Source organism: Camarhynchus parvulus, chromosome 3 (genome assembly GCF_901933205.1).
Source record: "Camarhynchus parvulus chromosome 3, STF_HiC, whole genome shotgun sequence".
In the NCBI taxonomy this organism is placed as follows: Eukaryota; Metazoa; Chordata; class Aves; order Passeriformes; family Thraupidae; genus Camarhynchus; species Camarhynchus parvulus.
In genome coordinates this window covers 92,801,193-92,827,454 of record NC_044573.1, presented here as the reverse complement: position 1 = coordinate 92,827,454, position 26,262 = coordinate 92,801,193, and the positions used below count along the sequence as shown (strand labels likewise).

At 35.7% G+C, this 26,262-nt stretch overlaps 1 protein-coding gene across 1 annotated transcript in view; it reads left to right on the top strand.

The window, feature by feature from the left end:
- The window catches only part of MYO6 (myosin VI), a 102,409-nt gene that overhangs the window by 30,268 nt on the left and 45,879 nt on the right, over positions 1-26,262 (top strand). The window contains exons 3-10 of the mRNA XM_030944459.1: positions 5,113-5,182; positions 9,812-9,885; positions 11,902-12,031; positions 13,031-13,136; positions 14,993-15,048; positions 17,258-17,355; positions 19,155-19,319; positions 23,815-23,895. Coding sequence (XP_030800319.1) covers positions 5,113-5,182; positions 9,812-9,885; positions 11,902-12,031; positions 13,031-13,136; positions 14,993-15,048; positions 17,258-17,355; positions 19,155-19,319; positions 23,815-23,895 — 780 coding nt within the window. The remainder of the gene's footprint in view (positions 1-5,112; positions 5,183-9,811; positions 9,886-11,901; positions 12,032-13,030; positions 13,137-14,992; positions 15,049-17,257; positions 17,356-19,154; positions 19,320-23,814; positions 23,896-26,262) is intronic.

Here is a 26,262-nt window from a genome sequence, read left to right as displayed (position 1 = left end):
TTTCTTTTTTGTGCATCTTGGACAGGAAGTTGATTTTGCCTTCCTTAGAAATACAAAGAAAGTGTAACAATTGACTTTTGAGTGAGATAGATAAAGTGTATATAGGTTTAGTAGTAGCAGTAGTATTCATTTGTCAGTTTGAGGAGGAGCAAGATTATTCAGACAAGGATATTAAATATTCCAGATCTATGGGTAATATGAAAATGACGTAAATAAATTTCACCCCCACTGCTGTTTCTGTTTATATTCCCCAATGGTCCTGATGCCATAAGGAGCAAAAGCCTTTACACTGAAACAGAAACAATAATAATGATGTTTCCGAGTCACTATTTATTTCTAACATATGCTCCTTTCAGGGACCATAAATAATTAAAAAAAAAAAACAAAAACCAAAAAATGATCCTAAAATACAAATAGTTTGTTTCATGGTTTTCTCAACAACAAAAAAAATCTCATTTGTCTAGGGAGTTTGTTATTCTGCTGTTGGCTGTTTTGAATTAAGCAGATCAATTAAGAGCCTAATGTTCATTCAGCTAAGGGAACAAACACTTCACAGTCTAAATAGAGATTATGGTCCTGTATTTTAAACTATCCAACTTAATTGATTAACCATATATTTATAAAGGTGGACTAAAAGGTTTTCTTCATTACCTTCTCAGTCTTTTCAAGGTGTCATTGGTTTCTTTTTCGAGAAATATTTCTCATTGCTTTTTGACTTTTTAAGACGACTCTGTCCTTGTGCACTTAGACCACTCATTTGAAGTAGTCAGCATTAATACTCATTGTCACTTTGTTTTCTTAAAATGGTAGTTCAGAAGTGCACTTCAGCAAGAATGCGTGATCCAGCAGCTCTGGAGTTGCCCATGATAATTACAGGGAGGAGAGGAGTAACCTGATCTTGTAAACATATCCCGGCAGTGCAACTTATTATTATTTTTTAATCTGGGTCATTACCATGTCATATGTATTCTCTGTAGGCACTGGTAGCTTGCCAGAGGTCACAGTCTGAAAAGGAAATGTGTATGCATGTGTTTGATTATTGCCTTTTATGACACTGTTGTCAATAGCTGCAGTATATGCTGCAAGGCAGCAGTTTCACCATGTCTTAAACCCCTCCCTCCCATCCCCATCCGTGGCCAGCTCTGGCACTGCAGAGTGGCACCCTCCCAGCTCCGCCTGCCGAGCTGTGCCTGACACCCCAAACCAGGTCAGAGAACAGATCCAACTGGAAGAAGTGGAAAGTTTTCAGGATGGCAGAAAGCAGTGGAAGGGGGGCAGAGGAGCTGAGGCCATTGTGGCGGCAGGTTGCTTCACATTTCATTATGAAACCAAGTTAGCCAGTCCAGACTCTGCGAAGGTCCAACACACCAATTCACTTAAACGCCGGCAGTAGCAGTTTTGGGCACCATAGCCCATCCCAAGTGTTTACAGCTCTGTGCAGAACTGTGTGTCTAAGGGAGCTGGGGATCTGAGTCACCCAGCCTGCCCTGCATGTACAGTACGGTGAGCCGCAGGAGTGTTTTACTGGAACAGAGGGTGCATGTGTTACATGATGGGAACCTTTTCCCAAAAAGTAGATCATTGACTTGTAAGGTTTATAAATGCTAGGACTGGAAAATAAATACCAGGAAAAAACAGCCAGAGAAACTGGAGAGTGCTTTGCTAATGAGCATGGTCGCACCTAGAGCTGGAGTCCTGCCCTGAGAACAGGCTCCAAACTGGATCGGTTGTACCAGAGCTGGCAGTCCTGGCCCATGGCCCACCAGCAGTCACATGCTGGTGGTACAAGGAAGGAGGCAGGTAGAGAGGGAATCAGCTATTAAATTCAACTAGTATTGTGCTTTCATTTCTCCTTAAAGTGTTCTTTTATGAATGTACTGGGATTCGTAATCTTGGATCCTGTTGCATATATCTTATTCTTCTTTGAGGCTAAAACAAGGACAAGGCAAATGACAGTGAAATTGCTAAACGGGGGATTTACTCTTTTCTTGGAGGTAGCAAATGTAAATAAAGTGATTAGGAAGAGATGCACTGGAAGGGGTTGCACCTTGAGATGCCATTCTGGGCACCATGGGGCCCAGAGGAGTAGGGGGCAGGCACTTCTTAGAGCATCAGCAGTCACGAGTTTCTGGCAGTCACTGGGAGGGTGTGAGGTGCTGCAGGCACTCGCTGACATCCCTCCTGCCATCGACTGAGAGGTACCTTATGGCTCTGTGCCACTTCTAAAGGGTCATGGAAGGCTTTATGGGCCACCTGCTCTGGTATGCTGTGAATAACCAGAAAGGTATTTTTCCCAGCTAAGTATAAAAGAATAAATGTACTTTGAAAGTAAGGATCAGAATGTTCAAAGTTCAGTGCTTCAAGCTAAGGTGGTTTTGTTTGTTCTTTTTTTTTTTATACAGTGAGCACAACTTGCTTGCACAAGTGAGATGTGCTCTTGTCTGTCTTACACATGGTTTGTACTGCTGTAGGTTGATTTGTGAAATACAGCTGAGAGTAGGGATGTCTCCTGTCTGTATCTGGAAGGTATAAAGGAAGGCATGGTTACACATATTGGATTACATGGTAGAAAGAAGATCCTGCTTGAATGGAAAGATATCTTTTTTCACTCATCTAGTTTCTGGGAGAATAGTTAAAATTGCCATTGGATTTCAAGGGTTGCTTCATTACAAAGACAACAAAAAAAACCCTTTCAGAATGCCCTAAACCTTGTTTTGCTTCCTAAGACCATTTTATTGTCTCATAAGATTAATATCCTCTCCACTCCCTTAGAACAAACTTGTCCTAAGTTATGATTAGTGCAGAAGTCTTCCCTCAAGTATCTGAAGGTTTTTTTATTTAAAATAATTGTTTAAAAAATTTAAAAATAGTAAAATATAATAAAAAATTTCTTTGGATATTTTCTTATTGATAGATTAGATTATTAGCTTATTTTCTTTTTAAAATACTAGATTTTAATACTTGGAGCAGTGCATGTCTAGCTATCATACTTATCTATGTGACAAGTACCTTACTTTACATAAAGTATTCCAAATGTGATGTACGGCAGTGAAATTTTTTTTTACATGTTGAAACTGTACCTATGTTCTTATCTAAAAAGCCCAACAGAAAAGCATTAACTTTCAGATAGGAGATAAGAAGACAGCATCAATTCTCTGAATTGTTTTTTTTGGTGGGGGGAGGGGTTGTTTGTGGTTTTTTTTCCTTTAAATTTATCTTGACTCAGAAGGCTTAGTGGTGAGGACATTGAAAAAGCCATTTGTCTTCTGAGACAGTTCTAGTATGGCTGACTTCAGCTCCAGAAATTTTAAAGTATCAGAAGTTTATGAAGAGTCTCACAGAATAGCTGGAAATCTCTCCTGTCTTTGTTAGTGATTAATGGGTTTACACATCAGCAGACAAGAACAAGAAGTGAAGTTACATTTTTGTGAAGCTCGTCATATTTTTTTTAAACTTTCCCACTGTTTCACGCACAGGGAACTGATCACGTAGGGAAGTGTTGTATTCCAATACATCTTTACCAAACAAGATTTACCTTCAGTGTTGACAAACTTGTAGAGAAAATGATGATGATGATATATAGTTACTGTAATACTGTGAGAGGGAGAAAAGGGTGTGGTGAATCTCTGCCCTGCTAAAACTCTGAATAGCAGCAGGCATCTTTCTGAGGTAGGTAAAGACATTGAAGGCTTCCATGGCCCTCACAATCTCTGATAAAGAATATTTTGGAGGAAGTTTGTGTTATGGATGTTCAGATGTTCCAACGTCATCGAGCAGCTTTGTTTCTCTTAGGAAAACATCTTGTACATATTTTTTTGCATTAGATCCTGATAAAGGGATGATAATATATTTTATTATGGCTACAAATTGCATACTTTATGATAACTTGGTAGGGAAGGGATACTGTAGATTTAATGCTTTCCGTCTGGCAGCAATTAGTTCTGCTCTGAGACATTTTTAACTCTTCCCACTTCAAAGAGAGTTGCAATTTGTGGCTGTTAATGATGGTGTAAGCCCCAGGACCTCTCAGACTGTTGTGCCCAAGAAAATATGAAACAAGTTGCTGTCTTTCTCCTAAATTTCCCATTGAGATGTTTCTCATGGGACTACCTTGCTGAGTACAAACAAGCAAACATGTTTGTTTATTAAGTTCATTCTTTAGATCCAGTTGGTTGCCTTTTCAAATATTGGACCAGACTTCTTGTCTCCATTTCCACGGGGAAAAGGAGCCTGTGCCTGCAGTGGCATGGTGGCTGTCATGTTTAATTGGTACAACAGGGGTTTTGTTCATTCATTGCTAGCTTAAACGAGCTGTTACTACAGTAAACAAAAAAAAAGTAGAATTAAAAATTTCCTTTGTACAATAGGTATTTTTGTGCAGATGCTGTAATGCATACTTGCTTGGATGTTTTTCCTTCCTTTTTACAGCAATATAAATTATGATTTCTGGAGATGAAAAAAGAAACAAAGATGCTTTTGTTATGAATTTTTCCAGTTGGATGTGAACACTTGATAAATGGTCGTTTTGTATAAGTGGAATACAAGGGTTGAAGGAAGGTCTTGTTTTATTGATTTATTGAAGAAAAAAAAAACCAAAGAACAATAACCAAAGCTACAGTATTTGGTGATACAGAGGATGTTATGTATTGAACATTAATATTTTAAGTAGGAATATTTTAAAACAGCCTATCATAACAACATCACAGTCCTTTGACTGAACTAATGATTTGCATTTTATTCTTTCTTCCTTGCAAAACTGAGGAAATTGTGTGTCATTTACAATGCTGTTACCTTTGGATTACTTTTTTAGTCTTATTTTTTGTATTGCACAGTATGACATGCAATTTTTCACCTGAGAATCAAATATTATTGCACTAAAATATATATTACAGTGAATTCATTTTATAATGTAGTGTAGTAATATAAATGCAGCACTTTTTGTCTGCATCTAGTAACTCAGTAAAATTTCCAATTCTGAAGTGTAAAGCTGGTGACTTCATTTGAAATCATGCATAATTACAGTGCACTCACTTGTATGATTGCATGAGATGTCTTTGAACTATATTTCTATTTTATGGAATTCTGACAATGTTAATGTTTCTTATCTAACAGACTTTCCAGGCTGCTATCAACCAAGTGTTTCCTGCAGAGGAGGACAGCAAAAAGGATGTGGAAGATAATTGTAAGTTATGAATTTAAAAATAAATTTTGCATTTGAAAAAAATATATGCAATGAAATGAATATTGTTTCCTTACAAGCTTCCTCTTTCTTCCTGGTTGTCTTTCTTTGAATTTATGTATGATCTTTGCTAGTCCTTTAAACTTCTTAAAGGAAGCCCGTTTAAAATATAATTTAATGTGGTTTTTAGTTTTCATATGAACACTTGAGAGGAATGGACAGTTACATGATTCCCATATAGAACTGTTGCTTGACTTCAGAAATATTCCATTCAGCATTATGGGTGTAACTATACTTTCTATAGTGTGACCAAAGCCTCAGTGTCTTTATCAGCACCTGCATTTGTATAGCATTTTCTTGCATTTAAGGAATTTCTCAGATAGCATTCCTGTGGAAGTAGAGGTAATGGAATATTAGTTTTAAGATTACCTTCCCAAAACTGGGGATGGGAATCTAGACCTATCAGGACCACTAAAAAGGATAGACTTGAATTGGATATAGGAATGCTGGTGGAGAAGGAGTTTTGAGGTGAGCTTGTATAATAAATGTCCCTGTTGATCTGCAGGGCTTTTGTTTTATTGAGTATTTTGTAGTTAGGTGGATAGAAACAGTTGTCAAATCTGGGGAGAGGGGAGAGAATACTGAGAAAGCTGAGTGAGTGCTGTGATTTCAGACAACTGTTAAATGTTTTGCTGTTGCTGCACTCTATATGAGCAGATCACAGAGCCTCTCCTGTCTTGAATACTGATGAAAGCAAGTCTTTTCAACATTTCCTATAGTGTTTACTGCTTGGTGAAAATACTGAAGATTTTGTAAATAGTGGGCAAAAAAACCTTCTATTGTTCTTAGTTTAAAATAAAGGCTAGGGGTCTGGTCTAGGTGATGTAAGCACAGTTCCCATCCTGTAATAGGGTTTAGTATTTGCATCCCATGACAGGAAATGCAGCTGTTACAGCTTCTCCATGAGAAACAAAAAGATGAGATCTGAATCTTATGCCCTGACTTAGATGGTGCAGTGTGGTTAGAATCAAGTTGGTAGCCTTGCTTCCTGCTGCTTATATTTTTGCAATAAGGATGTGGGTTCAAACTTTTCGAAGCTGGTATCTGTATTCTCTGTACATGGGGGATTGTTAGGGAAATGCACTTTATCTGTGCATCTGTCACAATGGTTTTACTGAGATGTCCTGACACTCTGTGTCCTGGTCAGGGAATTGAAATTTGGAATGAGATTATGGAAATAATTTAAGATTCCAACAGAATACTATTCAACTAAGTTAGTCAAAGAAAATATCTTCTTTGGCTTTGTGAGAAGATAAAACTTAAAAATCCTTTGTTCAATAATCCCTTCTGTATCAAACATTATTTTAACTTTCCAGTATACTCTAACTTGCTGCTCAGAAGTTGCAGTTCATTTGCAGGATGTGTGAATCCCAAATTCAATTTCCTTCTGTGTCCGAGAGTATTTGTGTTTGGTATCATTGATTTCTAAGAAAAGCAACTATACTGAGTGCTTATAAAACTGTTCTAAAAAATCCTGAAAGGTGAGTAAAAGGACAGGGTATTGGATAAGACTGTTAAAAAAACCCCAGTTCTACAGATGCAGAGCCTTGCAATTACTTCATAAAATAATTTTCAATAGAAACCCTTCTTTGTGGTATGAGCAGGAGAGCCACTGTGAGTGAATTTGGCATTGACATTTCCTAGTTTTTAGTGCTTCACTTCACTTATGTGAACTATGTGTGTGTGGAAGTAAATATATGGAGAACTAAATGCACATATATACACTGGTTATATTTAGACACGAGCCATATGAATATTCAGAATTCTCTCTCTCTCCGGGGACTTCCTTTGCCTTTGGATATGGATGCCTCTTCCAAAGGATTTATTCTAAAGAAGATGCATTTTGAATTTGCTGACATAAGCCTTAGTTTGCATGTCTTGAGGTGGTGGCATTCCCTTGGGGAGCAAGCTCCTATTGCGCAGAGTCTGCAGGTATAGCTGCTTTAATTGCGATGAGGGCACTGAGGACACGATGAAATCTGGGGTCCTTTGCTTTTGAGATAAGCAACCTAATAAAAAGTTGATGATTTACTGCTTCCTTTACAATACTGCAAACTCAGACAAGTTCCTACAAAGATATGGTCAAGGGTGTTGATAGACAATTACTATGTAATAATTTCTCATCTCAATACTGAGGATCCAAATGACTTCAAGTTTGCTAATTTTTTACCACTCCCCCGTCCCCTCCCAGGCACATAGAGGGACAGAAGGAGACTTCAACTTTCATTAGAGCAAGCAGGAGTTTCTGTTTCTGGCCCATTTCCTTTTAATGTCTCTTTCTCTTGGGATGACCCCAATAAAAGAGGTGAAGGCAGACCTGCAATCTGTGGTCCCAGTGCCATTTTCTCAGGCATGTGAACTGAGAATGCCCGGGCAGGGGAAGACGAGTCCTGCTGAGCAGCACCGGGTGTCTGTGCTCGGCTGCTGCAGCTCCCGGTGACTGTGGGCTTGTGGGGGAATGTGTGTCTGCTATGCTGGCAGAGGAGGAACTGTGGGGATAGGGGCCAGCCTGCTGTTTCATGAAACAATTGTGCACAGCCATGATTTCAAGGCTGTTATGATCCAAAGGGAGAGTTTACCTAGGGTGAAGCTAAAGCGTGCCTTGTGTGCTTCTGCCAGCACAGGAATATCAGTGCAAGGGGTTTTGTGGAGGAAGGTGGTTTCTTCTGAACAAACCAGAAGCTACAAAGTCCTTTGAGAAGTGCAAATTATTCCAGATATTTGAAACAAAGCTGTATTTAGTCGTGTAATGGAGGGAAGGGCTGTTATTCAGGAGAGCTATGCAAGCCAAAGGGAGGCTGCAATTTGCTGGTTAACCTGACTTTGCTTCAGGCCAGTCTAGTGCAGATAAGGAGGGGACAGAGCCACCTCCACTCCTCAGTCCAGTGCAGGAGGAAGGGTAAAAGATGCAAAACAGAAACACAGATGTTTTTGAGAAGCTCCCATTTTCCTTTGCCAGTTCAGCAGGAGGAGTGTTGAAAGAGATGTTAAGAGCTGCTTACTGAACTTCAGGTAACCTTGCGGGGCAAGGTGGCTGGGCAGGTTGACTTTAGGTCATACAAACTGGCAGCCCTTTCTGCACATTTGTGTAAATAAGTTAGAATACTTTGCTGCTGCAGCCCTTGAGAAAGGGTGTCAGTTCAACATAAAACAACTTTGTTAGTCATTATAGATAAGAGGTGTGTATGTGACACTTGTGTGAGGTGCAAGCTAGTGGTTACTATTACAGAGTCACAGAACCAATTAGGTTGGAAAAGACCTCTGAGATCACTGAGTCCAACCTCTGACCTAACACCACCGTGTCAACTCCACTGTGGCATTAAGTGCCATGTCCAGTCTTTCCTTAAAAAGAAAAGACATTATTGGTACAGTGCTTATTCCATCCACAGTAGTTGGATGGATAGAAGTTTTTGTCCTGTATTACTGTAAGGTTTATCAGTGTGGCAGTCTGTCAGTTGTCACTACACAAAATAGTGTTGTACATTTGACTTGAAGCAGAGAGATAAAAAGTATTGAGCATATTTTAAAATGAAGGCTGTGTAATGAGTAGTGCCCTCATTTGGTTTAGGGAAAATATTTTTAACAGTGTTATAGTGGGAACTGAAAATTACCTCTGTAATTAAGGCTGCTGACACTTTCCAGGGCTTTGTAGCTGAAAACAAGGACCAGCTTTGCCAGAATGTGAACCTGTAAAGTCTGAAGCTTTCTGTGGGTGGGACCGCCCTGTAACATTTCAGCAGTTACAGAATCACAGAATGTTCTGATCTGGAAAGGACCCACAATGGTCATTGAGTCTAGCTTTTAAATTAATATTAGCCCATAGAAGGATCAATCCCACAACACTGGTCTTGGTAGCACTGTGCTCTAACCAAATGAGCTAATCTCAGGGTCAGGTGTTTTATGGTAAAGAACAAAGGAGAAAGATACAGCTAAGTTTTGATGTGTTAGCATTTTTTTCCCCCTAACAGTTTCTCTGAGGAGGCCTAGTACTCACAAAATTCAGAACTGAAGCAGGGAAGGGTTAGTGCCTGGTATTGTGATGCTGCTGCTGCTGCTTCCAGATCCAGATTAGATGTTTATATTCATCAATTCAAAAATCACCAGAAGCCAGCTGTTACTCCAAATGTCAGTTGGGTGGCATCACCCTGGGGACACTGTGGCTGAGATTGGAGAGGGGAATTGGAAGGAAGGAAATAGTCATTGGTGGGGATTTTGGTAGGCAGCAGTTTCTGTGCTTAGAGGCTGGTGTGAAGGCAGATGCACCATGTTTGACTGACAGGCTGGTTAAAGCAGCTTACACTGAGCAGAGCCTGTATTTGAGGCTTCTGCAGTCCAATTCTTTGTTCAGCAGCTTTCTGTAACTCCAGTTGTACAGTTAAGAGCAGGTTTGTGGTTTTTAAAATGTATATAGAGTCAGTACTCCTGTCTCAAGACAGTGTGAAGAAATGATAGGGTTAAACTGTAAACAAAGAGAGGGGAAGAAAATTCTCCTTAATTGAAGATTTAGGTTTTTTTCTGTACTTAAAGGTAGTCCTGAGCTCTTAATGGTATGTGATTGTTTTTTACTTGCAGGCTCTCTGATGTATTTAAATGAAGCCACTCTCCTTCACAATATCAAAGTTCGGTACAGTAAGGACAGAATTTACGTAAGTATTCTGTGTCATGACAACCAATCTAATGGATATGTCCTTTCAAAAATTCACCAAGTGTTTCCCCTTCTGTTTTTTTTCCTTGTAACAGAACTGCTAATGTGGAAAGGTCAAGGTTGTAGGTCTTTTTTTTGCTTTTTTTCCTTATATTATACTTTTAGATCAGAATCCCAACTGATTTTTAGCAGGCAGAGCAGTAGGTTTTTCTCTACATGACTGTTTGTGTGCAACCATAGCACAGCTTTGTATCACAAATGTTCCTACAGGTAACTTATTTCACTGTTAACAAAGATGGTTTTCTTTCTTCATTATTTTTGAACGAAGCAAACAGGTGCCGTCTTTGACACCTCCTAGCTCAGATGTCCATCTTAATCTTTTATATTGCTATCAAATTGCCTAATTGTACTTAATGAATTCTGACTAAATTACATTTTGTCCTTGCCATCTGCCCAGATACTGACAGCTGTGAAACAGAAGATAAGAGTTTTCTTTCTTTCTTATTTTTTTTTCCCTAATAGAAAGCTGGCTAGGGATAATACAAAACAGTTCCACATATTTTAAAGTGTCTGTGTTAAAATAATGAACTTTTCTTTTAGCACATATTATAAAATTAATTTAGCTAAACCCTTTTATATAAATATAAAAAGAAAGTATAATTGTTTTCTTCTGTTGCAGTTAATTTACATAGCTTTAAATTTTTTATGGCTCAAGATCAAGCACCAGCTTTAAAATATAAATAAATAAAAATGGCCATTTGAATGCTGCTCTGGAGAAATAATCCTTAAAGAAACCCAACCAAACAATAAAAACCCCCAAGGAAGTAAAATTCTGAATATGAACTGATCATGGGATAGGATAGTATTTTCATAAGGTAGGATAGTAGTTCATAAAGCCTTTCTTCAGTGTAAACAAGTACTACTAATATGTTGTCCAGAACACATGTATTTTCTGAAGGAAAAAAAGAAAGACTTTTTTTTTCAGTTTATAATTTAACTACATTTCCCTTGTGAACAGTTTTATGCCTTTTTAAAAATCCTGGTTAACAATATTATCTTGTTATTAAAAGGAAAGTTAGTATTTGCAACTCTTGAAGGAAAGTTTTCCTTTGGTGAAATAAGTGCTGAAAATAGAACTACTAAAGAATCATCATATATTGTGTGTTCCAGTCTTCTATTAATATATCACACAATAGTTTCCAAATTTTAGTCTTCTAGGGACATTCTCAGTAACAACAAAGCAATAAGTTATTCAGCTGAAGGTTTACCTCATTTTCTTCAGATCTTTTCCTGCAAATGTGATTTTTAATTTGATTCTGACCCCTCTTCTTTCCTCTATGTAACCTGGCAATTATAACTGAGCTATAAGAGTTTCTTTCAGAAACATTAAAAAACCCCCTCTTTTCAGTCTTCCTTGTCCTATGGAAAGGTGGAAAGCAGCCTTTTTCTGAGATTCTTCTCAAATGCCTTCTCCGGAAGAGAGCATTTGCATTCTGTATTTCTCTCTGTGGAAGCAGCTATAGCTAATTTTCTTTTGGCTGAATGCTTTATTGCCTGGCTTGAATGCATTCCCAGGCAGGATCCTGTCAGTCCTTCCTGCTGAGTTGCTTCCATTAGATATTGAAAAGCTATCCTCCTCACTGGAGGACCGTGCGTTATGCTATCCATGAGCTTAGTTGATTTGCTTTTGAGCAGGAGGTTTTGGCGTCCTGTCCTTGATCCAGTAATGCAGACAATAGGAAATAATTTAAAAGGAGACTGGGAGAAAGGTCAGATTCAGGACATACTCCACAGCTCAGTGGTTAGGGAATTTTCCCAGGATAATTTCATGGAAATGCTGAGAAGATAATTAAAGGAACTGTAAAAATATATCCTGTCTGGTGTTTGCATTAGCTGGAGAGGATCATAAATGCAATTGTTATATGGAGGCTACAGTCTGTAATAGTAATAGATGAATGCTGTTAACCACTTGCTTGGATACTGCCTAGTAATTTGCTGTTCATTGTTTTCTTCACAGACCTATGTAGCCAACATTCTTATTGCAGTGAATCCATACTTTGATATACCTAAGTTTTACTCTTCAGATACTATTAAAAAGTACCAGGGTAAATCGCTGGGAACATTGCCACCACATGTTTTTGCAATTGGTATGTATTGAGCCTGTATTTGTCTCTTAAAAAACAAACATTGAATACTTCAGAGTTATCTGTAAATTGCCACCTGTAGCAGTAATTAACTTATTTTGAACTATTATAAAATAAAACCACTGATGGCTAAAATTGCAAATCTTCTCATCTTTTTGAAGAACTTGTAAATGAGCAACTGTGACAACTCTATTAGGCTTATTCTGCGCTTCCAGTGTTTAAGTCTAAGCAATTTAAATATAATTTGCAACCATTAAAAAAACCTAAAAAAGAAATAAAGAAATTCAAATTTTATAAGTGAAAAAGGCATAATAATGATTGGCACTGTCTTTCAGTGTAGTAATTTTCTTTGCCTTAAATTATGTTGCCAGAGCACATTCACTGTTTCTTTTTATATGCTTGTGTTACAGACAGAAAGTACATTGAAATGTTATTTATGGCTTAAATCTGATTCCAGTCACTTTTGAAAATAAAAAATAATTGGAAACTATAATCAAAGTTTGACATGTTAAAGGCCTTCTCACTGTTTTGTATTTTATTTTGAAATAAAAAATAAAATTAGCTGGAGTATTAGTATCTGCTGCATAATAAGAGAGATTTTTTTCCTAGTTTCTTCAGATGTTACTTGTTGCAAAGTACACCTGAATGTTTCCCTTTAAAAATATATATAAAATTAACACAGACTACTATTTTGCAAATACATTTAATTAAAAAGATTTAGCTCTAGATTGTTGATTTTGTTTTGTTTTATTCTAGAAAAAGTTGAGTAGGCCTTTGTTTCCAAGACTTTGAGTTCTTACATGTCAGTGTTGGAAGAATTACAACTGTAGTATAAATTAAAGGAAAACAGAATTTAATAAACTATAATTAATTTAATTGTAAACATTTAGTTTCTATTCCTGAAAATGTTACATTTAATTTTCTGCATTGTAGCTTAACTTTATCCTTGCAATTCTGCTGAGTATTAATTTTTGTCATGTTAACCATATTCTTCTTTTTAAGCTGATAAAGCATTCCGTGACATGAAAGTGCTTAAGATGAGTCAATCCATCATAGTCTCTGGAGAATCAGGAGCTGGCAAGACAGAAAACACTAAATTTGTTTTGAGGTTTGTATGTTTGCACCAAAGTTAGTATGTGAATCTCTTGTGTTTATGCATTTTGTTGACATAGAGGCAGAGCAAACTAAGGTCATCAGTGGGTTTAAGATACAATTCAGAAAGATATGTATTAGTTTCTATGTGCACTTTATTACAAGAAATTGAGTTAAAAGCTGACATGATAATGTGCAGAAATAGCTACATACTCACAGAAACTTTAACTCAGTTGTAGTGACATCATGTAGTTATTATGGTTTATGATACAGTCATTTTTGTATTGCACATCTGGTAATGTGGTTGATAAAAAAATGTAACTAGACATATTAACTGTATCTTGCAAGACACTGTTGGTTTTGCCATAAATGTGTATTTCTGTGTTCCCCCTGAGGTTTTTTTTTTAGTTTGTTTGAGTATCTTTTAAACTTTAAAATACTTTACCCAAGTTTACTAAGTAAGACTGAATAGTGGTATTTATTTATTTATTGATGTTCATGTGCAACCAATACTAAATAAAGTGTATTAAATTATATGGAAAGCCATATTGCTGATATATATCAGCCTTGCTTCCATATCTGCATTATCTTTTAATGGCTTTTTATCACTCTGGAACACTAACTAGAAAGAACTGCTCCTTTAAATACACCTATGTCAATAGGCGGCCTGATGATGCAGGGAAGCACAGTGTGGGCAGTGTAAATATGCTCCCTTGCCATGCCTTGGACTTGTTTCCCTCTACAAATATTTAATTCCCTTTTCCCTAAAATAATGTATTTTCTAGTATTTCTCTACAGTAGAGGTATTATTTTCCACATCCCGTGAAGAATTGTCACAACTGCCTGTCTGTCCTTCATACTGCTCTGCACTGGCCCTGTGCAACCTTTCATAGATAGCTGCAAGAATTACTGCAAGATGCTGGCAATAATTTTTTACAAGGGACATCTGACTCTATTCCTGATAAGAGTAACAGAAAAAGACAGCAGGAACTGGAAGAATATCTCACAAGAGATGCTCTTAAAGAAGATTATTCTTCCACTTCTCAGCAAAGGAAGAGCTCATTATACAACAGGCGAATATCATTGCAGCTGCTTCTCCCCACCACCCTCCACCATAGAGTCCCTGTACAAAACATAACTGAGTTTTAAAAGCTGGAAGATTTTACCCTTGTGGGTTTAGAAAGTAAAAGGTGCTAGTACAGCTCTTTTAGTGCTTCTAAATTTTTTTTGAAAGCCCCATTTTCAAGAGCTGTTTTTAACTTGTCCCAGATTCATTTGAGAATTTCCAGAAAGCATGCCCTGTGAGCAGGGAAAAAAATTAAAAAAGACTGGGACTTTGGAGCAAGTAGATTGTGGTTCTAGTTTCTAATTCTTTCTTCAATGGCTAAAATGAATCCTGCCTTAATTGTACCCTTGTAATTCCTTATCCTTACCATCTCCATGTGGATTTTTATTAACACTGATAGTTATGAATACAAAAACAGTATGGATGGCAACAGTCTTAAATTCAGGAAATAGACATGAAACCTTATGTATTGAATAAGATTATTAATAAATACAGATAATACAGTAATAGTTTGATTATATTTCTATTAAACTGTAATTTCCATATGCATGTTGAAAAGAAATTTCTAGCAGGCCTTAGAGTATTGAAAAAAATTGGAAGTGTGCAAGAATATTTTTGTTTTAGCAAAAAAGTTAAAAGTTTAAAGTAAAGTTTATTTCAAAGCGCATAGGTATTTGAAACTTAAAATCAGAATGCCTTTCATATAGTAATTAGTTAGTATTTGTGCACAGCCATGTTAAACCCTGCTTAAGTGAGGAAACCTGACATGAGATGAATGATAATGATTTCTTTATCTTACTTTACAGGTATTTGACAGAATCCTATGGCAGTGGCCAAGATATTGATGATAGAATTGTAGAAGGTATTGAAGTTTCTTTCATTTAACTAAAGGTTCCAAAACTATTTCTTTTTCAGAAATGTGAGTCAACAACAAGTGAATAAAAGTAGTATGGAAATGCTATCAGACTTTCTAGAGCATAATTTACAGGTAGTTGATCTTGATCCTAGGTTTTGAAATATTTTTTATTTGTAATTCACATTATTTTTATTTATTATAGTATCATGCTGTCATTTATCTAGAAAACGTTTATGTGTGTGTTTGAATTGAGCTTTACACATATAATGTACTCAAGGTAGTATGGTACCCAAAATGGAATTTTAAACTCCTTAAAATCTGCAAGGACAACATTGTTTTTTCATTACTATCTGTTAGTACCAGGAAAATATAATTCCTCCTCCTCATTATCGAGTTCTCAAAGTCAAATAAAGTAGGGAAGTTCTTTTAAATTATGATTCTGGATCATATTTCTGTTATAACATTTTTTGTCAGAAATCAAATAATTCAGAACAGCACTTTGACTGTATCTATCTTTACAGTAGACTCCAAACAAGGTGAAGAGAGACTGTGTTGATCCTTCTCATTGAGCCTCTTGAATGTTGCGTGTAGTTCCTAATTGAACAGAAAATAGCTTTTTGAGAAAATAGAAATACCTGGAGAGCAAACAACCTTCAGCCAACCTAATAATTCCTCATACATCAGTTTTAGTCCTCTATAGCATAGCATAAATTTATTTTGAAATTTCTTGACTCTGTGTCTTTTTCTTAAAAAAATAATTTACTTTTGCTTTAAATTTTCCTGCTTTCAAATTTGAACCACTTATTCAAGAGAAGAACTTCAGGCTTTAATCTCTTGTTGCTGTAGGTCTGCTTAAACCAGTTCCTTAATGAAATCCACTATGTGCTAAAGGAACTCAGAAAGTGGGCAAGAGTTGGATAATGCCTGATGCAAATTAATTGGTACTTGTAGGTATTCTTCAAAGAGTTTGGGCTTTTTAATTTAGAACAGCATCTGATGCATGAATTCTGAAGGTTTTTAGGCATGATTTTAATGAATATGCTTGTGGCATATGTATTACTAGAGGAACCTTCAGCCTAGCTGAAAGACTTTGTGCAATTTGGTTTTGTTCATAATCCTTTCTTTAAAACTTCATATTACATAAAATGCCTGAATAATTATCAAAGATCTTGTAAGAAGTCAGATTTGCATTTTTATGAACTTTAATTGTTAAAAAAATGAAAATACAGCCAAACAAAAAAAGGTTAATTCTCATGTCCTATTACATGATGCATTACCACCCACATTTTATCCAAGCATTGATGTCATTCCTTCATTCTTTAATTTTTGTATTTAAATGGTTGTCAGTGGAGTTTTAAATCTGAGTTTCTGCTCACTTAGTTTCCAGTGCTTATTTTTAGCTAGAAGCCTTAAAATATCTTGCTGATATTTTTAGTGGTTTATTGTTAACGTGCTTTAGTAAACTATTTTTCTTTGATCTTCAAAGCTACTAAAAAGCAGTCTTTCAGAGGCCTTCTATTTCATAATTAATAAGCAGTTTCAAACTGTTTAAACTGTGCATGATATTTGTATGCGTGTGTATATATATGGATATGAGAATTAGATTCCTTGCTGCCACTCTTTCTGTATGGGCTTTAACATGCTGAAAAGCAGCAGCCAGTAAAAAATAAAATCAGTCAGTCACTTAATTGACCTAATTTGAAAGGACAGTGTTAAATGGTTTTTGAAATCAACAAACTTTTCTAATATGATATTTATTAATTTCCAAGTCAATCTAATACATTGCATGCATGACATTTAAGTGGCATTTTTGTCTGTGGAATAAGTGGGTAGTTTAGATTTCATGAATAATAAATAATTGGGAAGCATCAAATTCTGTGCTGTCTCATGTAGTTTATGTATCAGTTATTTATCTACTTCCTGTAGAAGAACATCACTGAATAACTTTTGGTATTTATTTGTCTCTGAATTTCTTGCTGTATTGATTCAAGTACATTGCAGTGTTACAAGACACTTAAGTACTTAATTTTATGTTTCACCACAGTATATCCAGTATAATTTGCAAAATATATTATTCCTAATAGGTAATATTTTTCCTTTGATTTTCAAACCTTATTCCAAATAAGTTCCCCGGTTAATTGTATTTGTTCTCTCTTTCTTTTTGGTAGTTTCCTGATTGAATTTTAACACTACAAAAATTAATTTTTTTAAACAGCAAATCCCCTATTAGAAGCTTTTGGAAATGCAAAGACTGTTCGAAACAACAACAGCAGTCGTTTTGGGAAATTTGTTGAAATTCACTTCAATGAAAAGGTACTGGAATTTTGTTACAGATAACCAGTGATGTTTTTTTTGGCATATAATGGAAATGCTAGACTAGCAGGAGGCTGAACAGACTTACTAGTCTTGCAGCAAATAGCCACTGTCCTACTTTACAGATTCGATTTGAATTGTGTCACCTTGAAAGAAAAACCAGAGCCACACTGTACTGGAAACCAGTGGCAACTCAGTAGGAAAATTGCTTCCACCAACAAAAGGTTAAAAATGGGTCCCTTCATTGCATATGTGAGTCTTCTCATATGAAGACTAACTCACTTGCTATTAGGTATCCATCCATTCCTTTAATGCTCAACTAAGTGTAATTTATGTATTAGACATAAATGTATTTTGACTTCAAACTTTTTTTATGTATTTGTATGAAATTTTGGGACCTTACATAGTAATCTGTGTATGACAGAAGTCAAGGAATTGGTTTTTTGATAAAAATACTATTCAACTGTGTATCTTAAGAAAAATTATCTTTGTTCAGGTGTAGTTTTGTTTGGTGGAGATATGTATACACACATTCCACAGTTAAGGATGGCTGTATGGTTGGTCAGTATGTCCAAGTTGAAGACTCCTGTGGATGTTCTCTGGAGATTACATACATGCTTCCTCATTTTTTTGACTGAGGACAGACAAACTGCAAGAATTTGTTTCTTTTCCTGCAGACTTAAAGCTCATTTGTTTCGTCTTGAGCTTGCAGTCTTTTCCTAAGTTTTCATCACTTGGTTTGTAATTTAACTTCAGAGCTTTTGTAATAGTTTACCTAGTAAATAATCAAATTTCTTTGTAGGGAGAGGGACTTTATCTGTTGGTCTGGTTCATTTTAGTAAAGTTATGGAAAGGATCAAAATTTTTACCTAAAATGATGAATTCATGATCTGATGATGGATTCATGATCTGTTCATCTACCCATCAACACTTTTATGGTGTTTCAGTTGAATTACTTCAGCTGAAGCAAATAGCCCTCTGAGTATCTTCAGAAACTGCTTCAAAGCTTGTTTCAGCTTACCACTGCAAGATCAGCCTGTTTACTTGAGCCCCTTTTTTACAAGGCATCACTTCTCACTTTGTGGTCACCTTTTTAGGTCTGGTTTCTCAAAGTGACATGAGTACAGACTGAGACCTCCTGAATAAGGGAATGACTGCATAACTGCAATCAAATTTGTCAGTCAGTTAATCCTTCATAGTTCCTGTAATGGCCATTAAGTTCAGGAATTTCCTTGCAATTAAGATTTCTCTAGGCATAGGGAATTTTTTCATAAGCCAGATAAGAAATAGCTCTCAAAAATCTGTGTCAGAATTCCTTCTAGATAAAGAAGTGCAAGTGTTGGAAATAAAATGTTGTGTCATAATTAATTTGCTTAAGATGTTGTCCAAATATGTACTCTGTAATTTTAACCCTTTTATTTTACAAAAATCTCAGTGAAATGCAGCTAAAGAAGGTTGTAATAGCACTGTCATACAGAAAGTGTAAGGATGGCTGTAGCAATGCTCTTTGCAATAACTCCTGAGGTTCTGCTATGGATTTCTGCTTTTTGAGGTGAAGAAGACCTTTTTATTAAGAAGAGTGTATGTATATACAATACATGAGTTGGGGAGAGAAGCAATGGTAAAGGCAATGTTTTTTTTTGCTAGGCTTAATATGTATTAGGTATAGATAGCTTTTAATCTTTTTTGGACCAGTTTCTATTGAGCGAGTCATGATCAGACAAAAGTAAATTGAAAACCTGAATCTTAAACAATGCAACAAATATTCAGATAATCAGAAAAATATTTCTTCTTCCTAGAACTCGGTGGTTGGTGGATTTGTGTCACACTACCTTCTGGAGAAATCTAGGATCTGTGTGCAAGGCAAAGAAGAGAGGAATTATCATATCTTTTACAGGCTTTGTGCTGGTGCTCCAGAAGACATTAGGGAAAAGCTATATTTAAGTTCTCCTGACAACTTTAGGGTGAGTAGCAGAGTCAGCATTTGTAAAGCTTGTCATATCGTCATATATGGATTTGTCATACAGATCATATTAAAATCTCTATTTATTATCTTTGACAAACTCATTACTATTAAAAAACCCAGATTTTCTTTTTGTTAAATCTATTTGATCTTGGAATAAAGCTACCTGACATTTTTCTTTACTGGAAGAATTCCTATACTTTGTCTTAAAATTGAGAAATCTGTGGTTTTCCAGAAAATGTACTGTTGCATACCCAGCTGTTGGTAATGTTGTTATGGGCTCTTCTAGAGATGTAAAGTGTGAATTTCTTCAGTGCAAATCAAATCTCCTGGTACATATCAGTCAGTTCTTTGCTTGTGTTCTGTCATTTGTTTCCATCTCTCACCATTTCTTGCCTTATATTTGGCTTGGAACATTATGGAAGTGGAATTTTGTGTATTCCTAAAATAAACAGACCAAATCTCTTGGGTTTTGAAGGGGTTTGTAATACAACAATGTGGAATTACAAGGAAATAAGCTACATGAATGTCATCTCTTTAGACTTTCTTGATCTTAAACGAGATGAGAAGCACTGCAAACAAAGAATTAAGTTATTGTGCTGACTGTTTTCTTTGTTGGTTGATCTTCCTACTTGTTCTAAATAAAACTTGGACTGTGCTTATAGGTTGCTTTCCCTTTTGTACTCAGTTCCATCAAAATTCAGCTGAGGGCTAGAAGCTTTAAATATACAAATGTCTTGCCAGTTTTGTGCAAAGCAAAAGGTGAGACCTGAATCAGTGCACTCTCTGTGGGGAAGGTGGGATACCCTGCTCACCAAAGAGGCAGCTCCTGCCCCTTGGCTTGGCCAAGTCAGTCTCTCCTTATGGATGAGCCAGGAAATGGGCACAGAGCTGCACTTCCACATTGTGTGCATTGTACATTTGTACTGTGGTATCAAGGTGATCTTGCTCTCTAAAAGCCGTGACAGTATTCTAGGACAAGTTTCTTTACTTTCTCAAGGCATTCTCTCAGCATTCACAGACTTTACATTATTTCTTTAAATATTTAGTTTGTATCTTTTTTTATATTTTTTTCTATTCGTACTTGCCTGTGTGATGGAAACTTGTTCTGATGCTTATTAGGAAAGAACTGCTTCCATTCCCTAGAAGGAAAGTTTTTCTTTTGAAACCCTCAACAAACACAATATCGAAGAACACCCAACACCATTTATATTGGTAAAAGGTGGAGCTAGTTTTCTAAACTTTCTTCTTTACTCTGCAGTTACTCCATGCAGTATTCTCTTGTGTGATTTAAAGCTAAAATGTTGAACAGATTTTCAAGTACGTGTTTTTATTGTTCAGTCACTTTTCAATGAAAATTTATTTATTGAAGTTAATAGATTTTATTTCTAGAATATGCTGCCTACCTACTCCTGAGGATTTTTTTTTTAAATCAAGAATTCTGCTCATGAAAGAACCCAAGGTTGTAGATGTCAGGGTCAGACTTAAAACCTTCTTAAAATCAGGCTGATGCAGGATAGCACTTAACAGCTTGAGTTCTTTTACAGAGGACATTTTCTTGCATATTTCATGTATAAAGAGTTTGTAGTCACACCAGCCTTATCATACTGTGACCTTTTTTTTGACTTCTACTAAGACTATAGCTGGCACTTTAATTTCCATTAAGGATTTTATTGCTTTACCATAAGTTAGTATTTGAATTCTGAGTTTCTTGCACGGGAAAGGTCCACTCTGCATGTTAAATTACAAAACTTTAATGCAGTTTTTGTCTCTCTCTTAAAGTAGATATCTTTAATTAAAAATCAAACAAACAAAACCTTAGGATATTTTTCATCTTTGTAAGCTTGTAAATGAATTTAAATATTCTTAAAGTTTATTACCTGTATTGCACCAAATTTTCATCAAGTACCATTTTATGGGAGATTTTTAGGAAAACAAAATTGTAAAAGATAATTTTCCTCCTAAATTTGCATTTCTTTTGTCAAGATGATTTTTGTGTTCTTTGTTCTCATTTGCTACTTCAGTTTTCATCATAGAATGGTTCTGACTAAGCATACTTGTGTCACTTTTTTTTACCACATTTTGTTGACTGCATATCTGTTTCAGAATTCATAGAAATGCCATCTTTCAAGCTTTTGATAATAGATTGTGATATTATACAAGGCAAAGTTTGATGATTGATCAGTATTTTTCAATCAGTACTAAATTTTACAAGAAAGATATTAATAAAAAACCTCAAACTCTAAAATTGGTTATTTAGAAAAGCTCATCCCTTAAGTCACATTGCATTGGCTCTATTGTGCACCTTGCCTTGAGCTTTATGGCTTATCGAGGCAAAGTCCAAAATAGGGCCAGCTTGAGTTCTAAGACTCAAGCCTGGTTTCTTTAAAGTACACTTTGTTAGAAATAGGACCATCTCAAATTTAAGGTGGTTTTTTTTTGTTTGTTTGTTTGGGGTTTGTTTTTTTTTTGGGTGGGGTTTTTTTATTTTGTTTTGTGGTTGTGGTTTTTTTTCTTTTGGTTTTTGGGGGGGGTTGGTGTTTTGCTTCTTTGAAAAAGAATAAAAATTTTTTTAAGATAAGAGGATAACTTCATTCTCTGTAATCTTTGGTCTTGCTTCCCTTTGACTTAAGTGATCCCTTGGAATCTCCTCCCCATCCTTTTGGCCGTCATGGCATAGGGACACATTGCTCTGGGCATGTAAACCAAGACCCTGTATTGGCTGCACCTGCCTGATCTGTCCTCTGGATTGCAGCAGCACTGATGGCCATTACCTCTATATTAGTTCACCTTTCCCCTGCAGGTTCCCTGGGGAAGTGAGAATTTACTTGGCCAAGGATTATGCAAATAGCCCTGCAGTTCTGCAGGTTTTACACACCCATTCTCAAGCACAACCCACATGAAAGCGTGCAGTCCTGGGAGCTCGTGCTTTAGGTTGCCCTGCAGAAGTTTTCAGAAATTCAAGGTCACGAGGAAACCATGTGCTGGACCTTGTAGGTCTTGGTGCCTTGGACTGAATCACATGGCTGTGAAAGCAAAGCTGCACAGTAAATCTGGAGTAATTCTGTACCTGGAGAACAGTAGATGGGGATGAGAATCTGAACTTTTTTCTCATCTAAATTTCAGGAAGAGAAGTGAAAATTGCCTTATGTTTGGGTTGCTGAAGTTACAATAGTGTGTTATACTTCACCAAAAAAAAAAAAAAAAGTCAAGCAAACCATACAAACCAAACCCCAGGTACAATGGTATTTAGATGTACTGTACGTTAACCTGAAACTGTGTATTTGTGCTCTTTTAAAAATAGAATTTCTCCCTAATTTAATATATAAATTTACTCAAGGTTTTAGCTTTCAAATGAAAGCCATTATCTTGTGATTAAATGTCTTTTATGTAGGTTATAATATAATACCATGCTGGTTCACATTCTCAACCTGTCAGATAAGTTTCCACGCTCTCTTTTTGAAAAGTATGACCTTTTTCACTTCTCATCCCCAGTTTCTGGGATTGTGTTACTAATGCTGTAATACAGGGATATAGTGTGTTTAAAATACACTGTGATTTGCATTCTTAATGGCTGATAAAGAAACTTCTGTACTTTGTTAAACACTAAGCTAGCTTTGAACAGCTGTCACTTTGTTTTAATATTAAATTTGTCACCAGGTTTTCTTCTGCTGTTAGAAATGCTTTGAAGAATATTTAGAGGTTTTGGAATTTTGCATGTAAATTTTAATCAGAGAGTGGAATTGTCTGTGTTCACCTCTTAGAAAACATCTTTGTTCAATCAAAGAGTAAAGAATCAGTTCACTTCCTTCAGACAAAGGGCTCTGTCCAAGCTTTTGAACAGAGTTCTTACATTCAGATGAACAAATCAGAAGGGAAAAGCTGGTGATCCCATTTTGCTGAAAGCAACAGGAATTATTTAAATCTAAATTCAGTCTGATTTACTGAACAGTAAATCTGAGATTACTATACAACATAAGGTGGATATCAGAAGCCAGGTTCAAAATAAGGCTTCTGCTTAGACTATGCTGTAAGCTTTAAATATTCTTCAGAGTTTTTAATACACTATGTCTCCCACTACCAAATATAGAAATTTTTGGTGAGGAAAAATTAGTAGTTTCATATTACACACATGCCAGAAAATTAATTCTTTTGATTCCTAATTTTGGTTGTCTTTTCTGTAATCCTGGACTCCTTGAATAGGTTTAATAAAATCAAAAAGTAAGAAAATATTGTGTGGTTTAATGAATATCCCATTGTGTGAAAAAGTGTTTTAGTTGTCAAAATCAAGAAACTTTCAATAGAAGTTTGGTACTGTTGCAGTTCTTTAGTTTTGTAGATGTAAATATATTTTCAAGGAATTAATGATGAGCGTTTATCATTTTGTTTGTATCAAATGCTTAAATGAAGCCATGTAGGGCGAGCCTTAAATAAAAGCATATGTTTTCCTTACTTCTATCTTTAACTATGCATTTCCACTTTTTTTATTGTTCCAGTATTTAAATCGAGGCTGTACCAGATTCTTCGCTAACAAAGAAACAGACAAGCAGATTTTGCAAAATCGCAAGAGTCCTGAGGTAGGTTTTTATCTTCAGTTAGTTTATATTGTTAAATAATGGAGATAGAGTTGAAAGTGATTACAATTTTATAGTGTGGAATGAAATGTTCATTTTACACATCGTTATAGGTCTAAGAGGGTACTCTCAAAGATGCTGTATTGAGAACTCTGCTTTGGAGTTTAGTCTTAGAAATACATTTTAACATGCATAATAAAATCCAAAATGGAACAGTGTATATAAAATGGTTTTCTCTTCATTCTTATAATAACATAACACTTAATGATGCAGCTTGTCTTCTGCGGAAAACAAAAATCTAATACTTTTGTAATTTTCTTTTTAAAAATCTTAACTACTGGTAGGAATAGGTCAAAAGCAATGTTTTTTCTGGAGCCATTTTTACTACCTGGAGTTTTGAAATGATGCTCCAAACTGTTCTATAAATCAATAGTGCAAGCTCACTTCTAGCCATGACTATATACTCCTCCTCAGTGCACTTTAAAGGTTTTTGTTTTCCCCTTGCTGTTAACTGCTAGTTATGGCAGAGCATGGAATTTCCTGGATAAAAGTCTGAAGCTTCAAAACATTTATACCTCCTTGGTCCATCTCTGTTTACATTTTTTAGAACTGGAATTACCAGAATTTGTAGCACTTAAACCTTTGAGCTGTTCACATGAGGATACTAAAGAATTTGTTCTGAATTAATAGTACTTATGAATTGGAAGTTATTAAAACACTTAACTAAACTTCTACTCTGTTCTCTAATAAAATTTTCATCTACTCGAAGTATGAAAATCACATTTGTGTAGCTGGAAGGTATTTCAAATATTAATCAAATCCATATTTGTGATTCAGTAGCAGGGTAAGCTGCATATATATCTGATAAAAATAACTTAAGAGCCTCATTCCACCAAGTGGTCATGCCATCTCTTTCATAATGTGATCTTGAAGCTCGTGCTCAACTACGAGAGACTGTATAGATAGTTCCTTTCCTCGAGTCAACATTATCAAGTCTGCCCCTGGATTTCTAGTGGTCGCATTATTGTAACACTCAGCATGTAGTCCTGACTTCTGTTGTTAAATGTAGGCTATTTTTTATAATCAGGATGGTGGAGAATCAGATACAAAAATACTTACTTGACATCACTGTGAGGCAGAAGGCTGGTAGATACTTCATTCTTGTCAAGCATATAGGCTAGCACTGGGGAGTTTTGCCTCAGTCTACCCAATTTGCCTTTCATAAAGGATTGTAGTGAGTAGGCATAGAGTATCAACATTCACTTACTTTTTCTTCTGGAAGATGAACCTGTGCAGTTTTCTGTTATTAATGTGATTTACAGGTGGGTGTTGTCATAAAACTTGTCCTCTGATGGACCTGAAATAAGAGAAAACTTGATTTGAAATAAGTGTTTCTCAAAATTAAAACATACTCAGAAAATAGCTCTGAAAATATATATAAGACATGAAGTAGCAGAACATATGATACCATAATACTTATATGTAACTGCCATATCCATTTGAAGGCTTAACAAAGGATCAAAGTTAAATGATATTTAAACCTAGTATAGCTGTTTAAACAGGAAATATATTGCCTTGTTCACGCTTTTAAATTGGAAGTTTAGTATTTGCTGTCATTTTATTAAGAATATTAAGATTGTTTTTTTAAATAAAAGTAGCTGGAATAGTCAATTAATACTTCAATTATTTTTGTGTTTTCCTTATCAGGAAGATGAGGTGATCATTTTACATAATTAACATGTAGTATAATGTTATTGATGTGCCTACATGTTGTGTGAAGTGAATTTTTCAGATGCATGTGGTGTTTGGTTTTGAAAAAGTCATGGTAGCTTATTTGACACTAACAAGGCTTTCATTTAGTAAATTATTCTTTTTAATTGATAACATTTAAAAACAAGTGTACAACCATAGCTCAGTCTGTGCATGTTCATGTAGTTTTTTGATTGCATGCAGGTGTGTTACTTTCTACTATTTAAACTGGTTTGTAGCTAAAATAGCTTTCAATGTATTTAAATTTGAAAAATCAGCAAAATGTTAAATTAGTATTTCAGAACATAGCTATTATTCTTATAAGCCATAGACCACTGCAAACAACTTTTATGTTTCTTAATTACACCAAGAAGTTAACTGGTATATTTCTCTAAATAAGCCTGTTTATAATAGAGATAACTCTCCTCTCCTGGTTCTGATTTGTCCTGTACTCCTGTCCTTCTGTCATCCTATTGCAAGGACCTCCATCTTCTTTCAGCTGCTTGGGGCTAGAAGGATTCCTTTGTATTAAATGCTCCAATAGCGCCCTTAGACAAAGTCTTCCTTCCCCCTGCTCATTAGCTCATATTCCCCTGTCCTTAGCAGTCACATTCTCTCTAG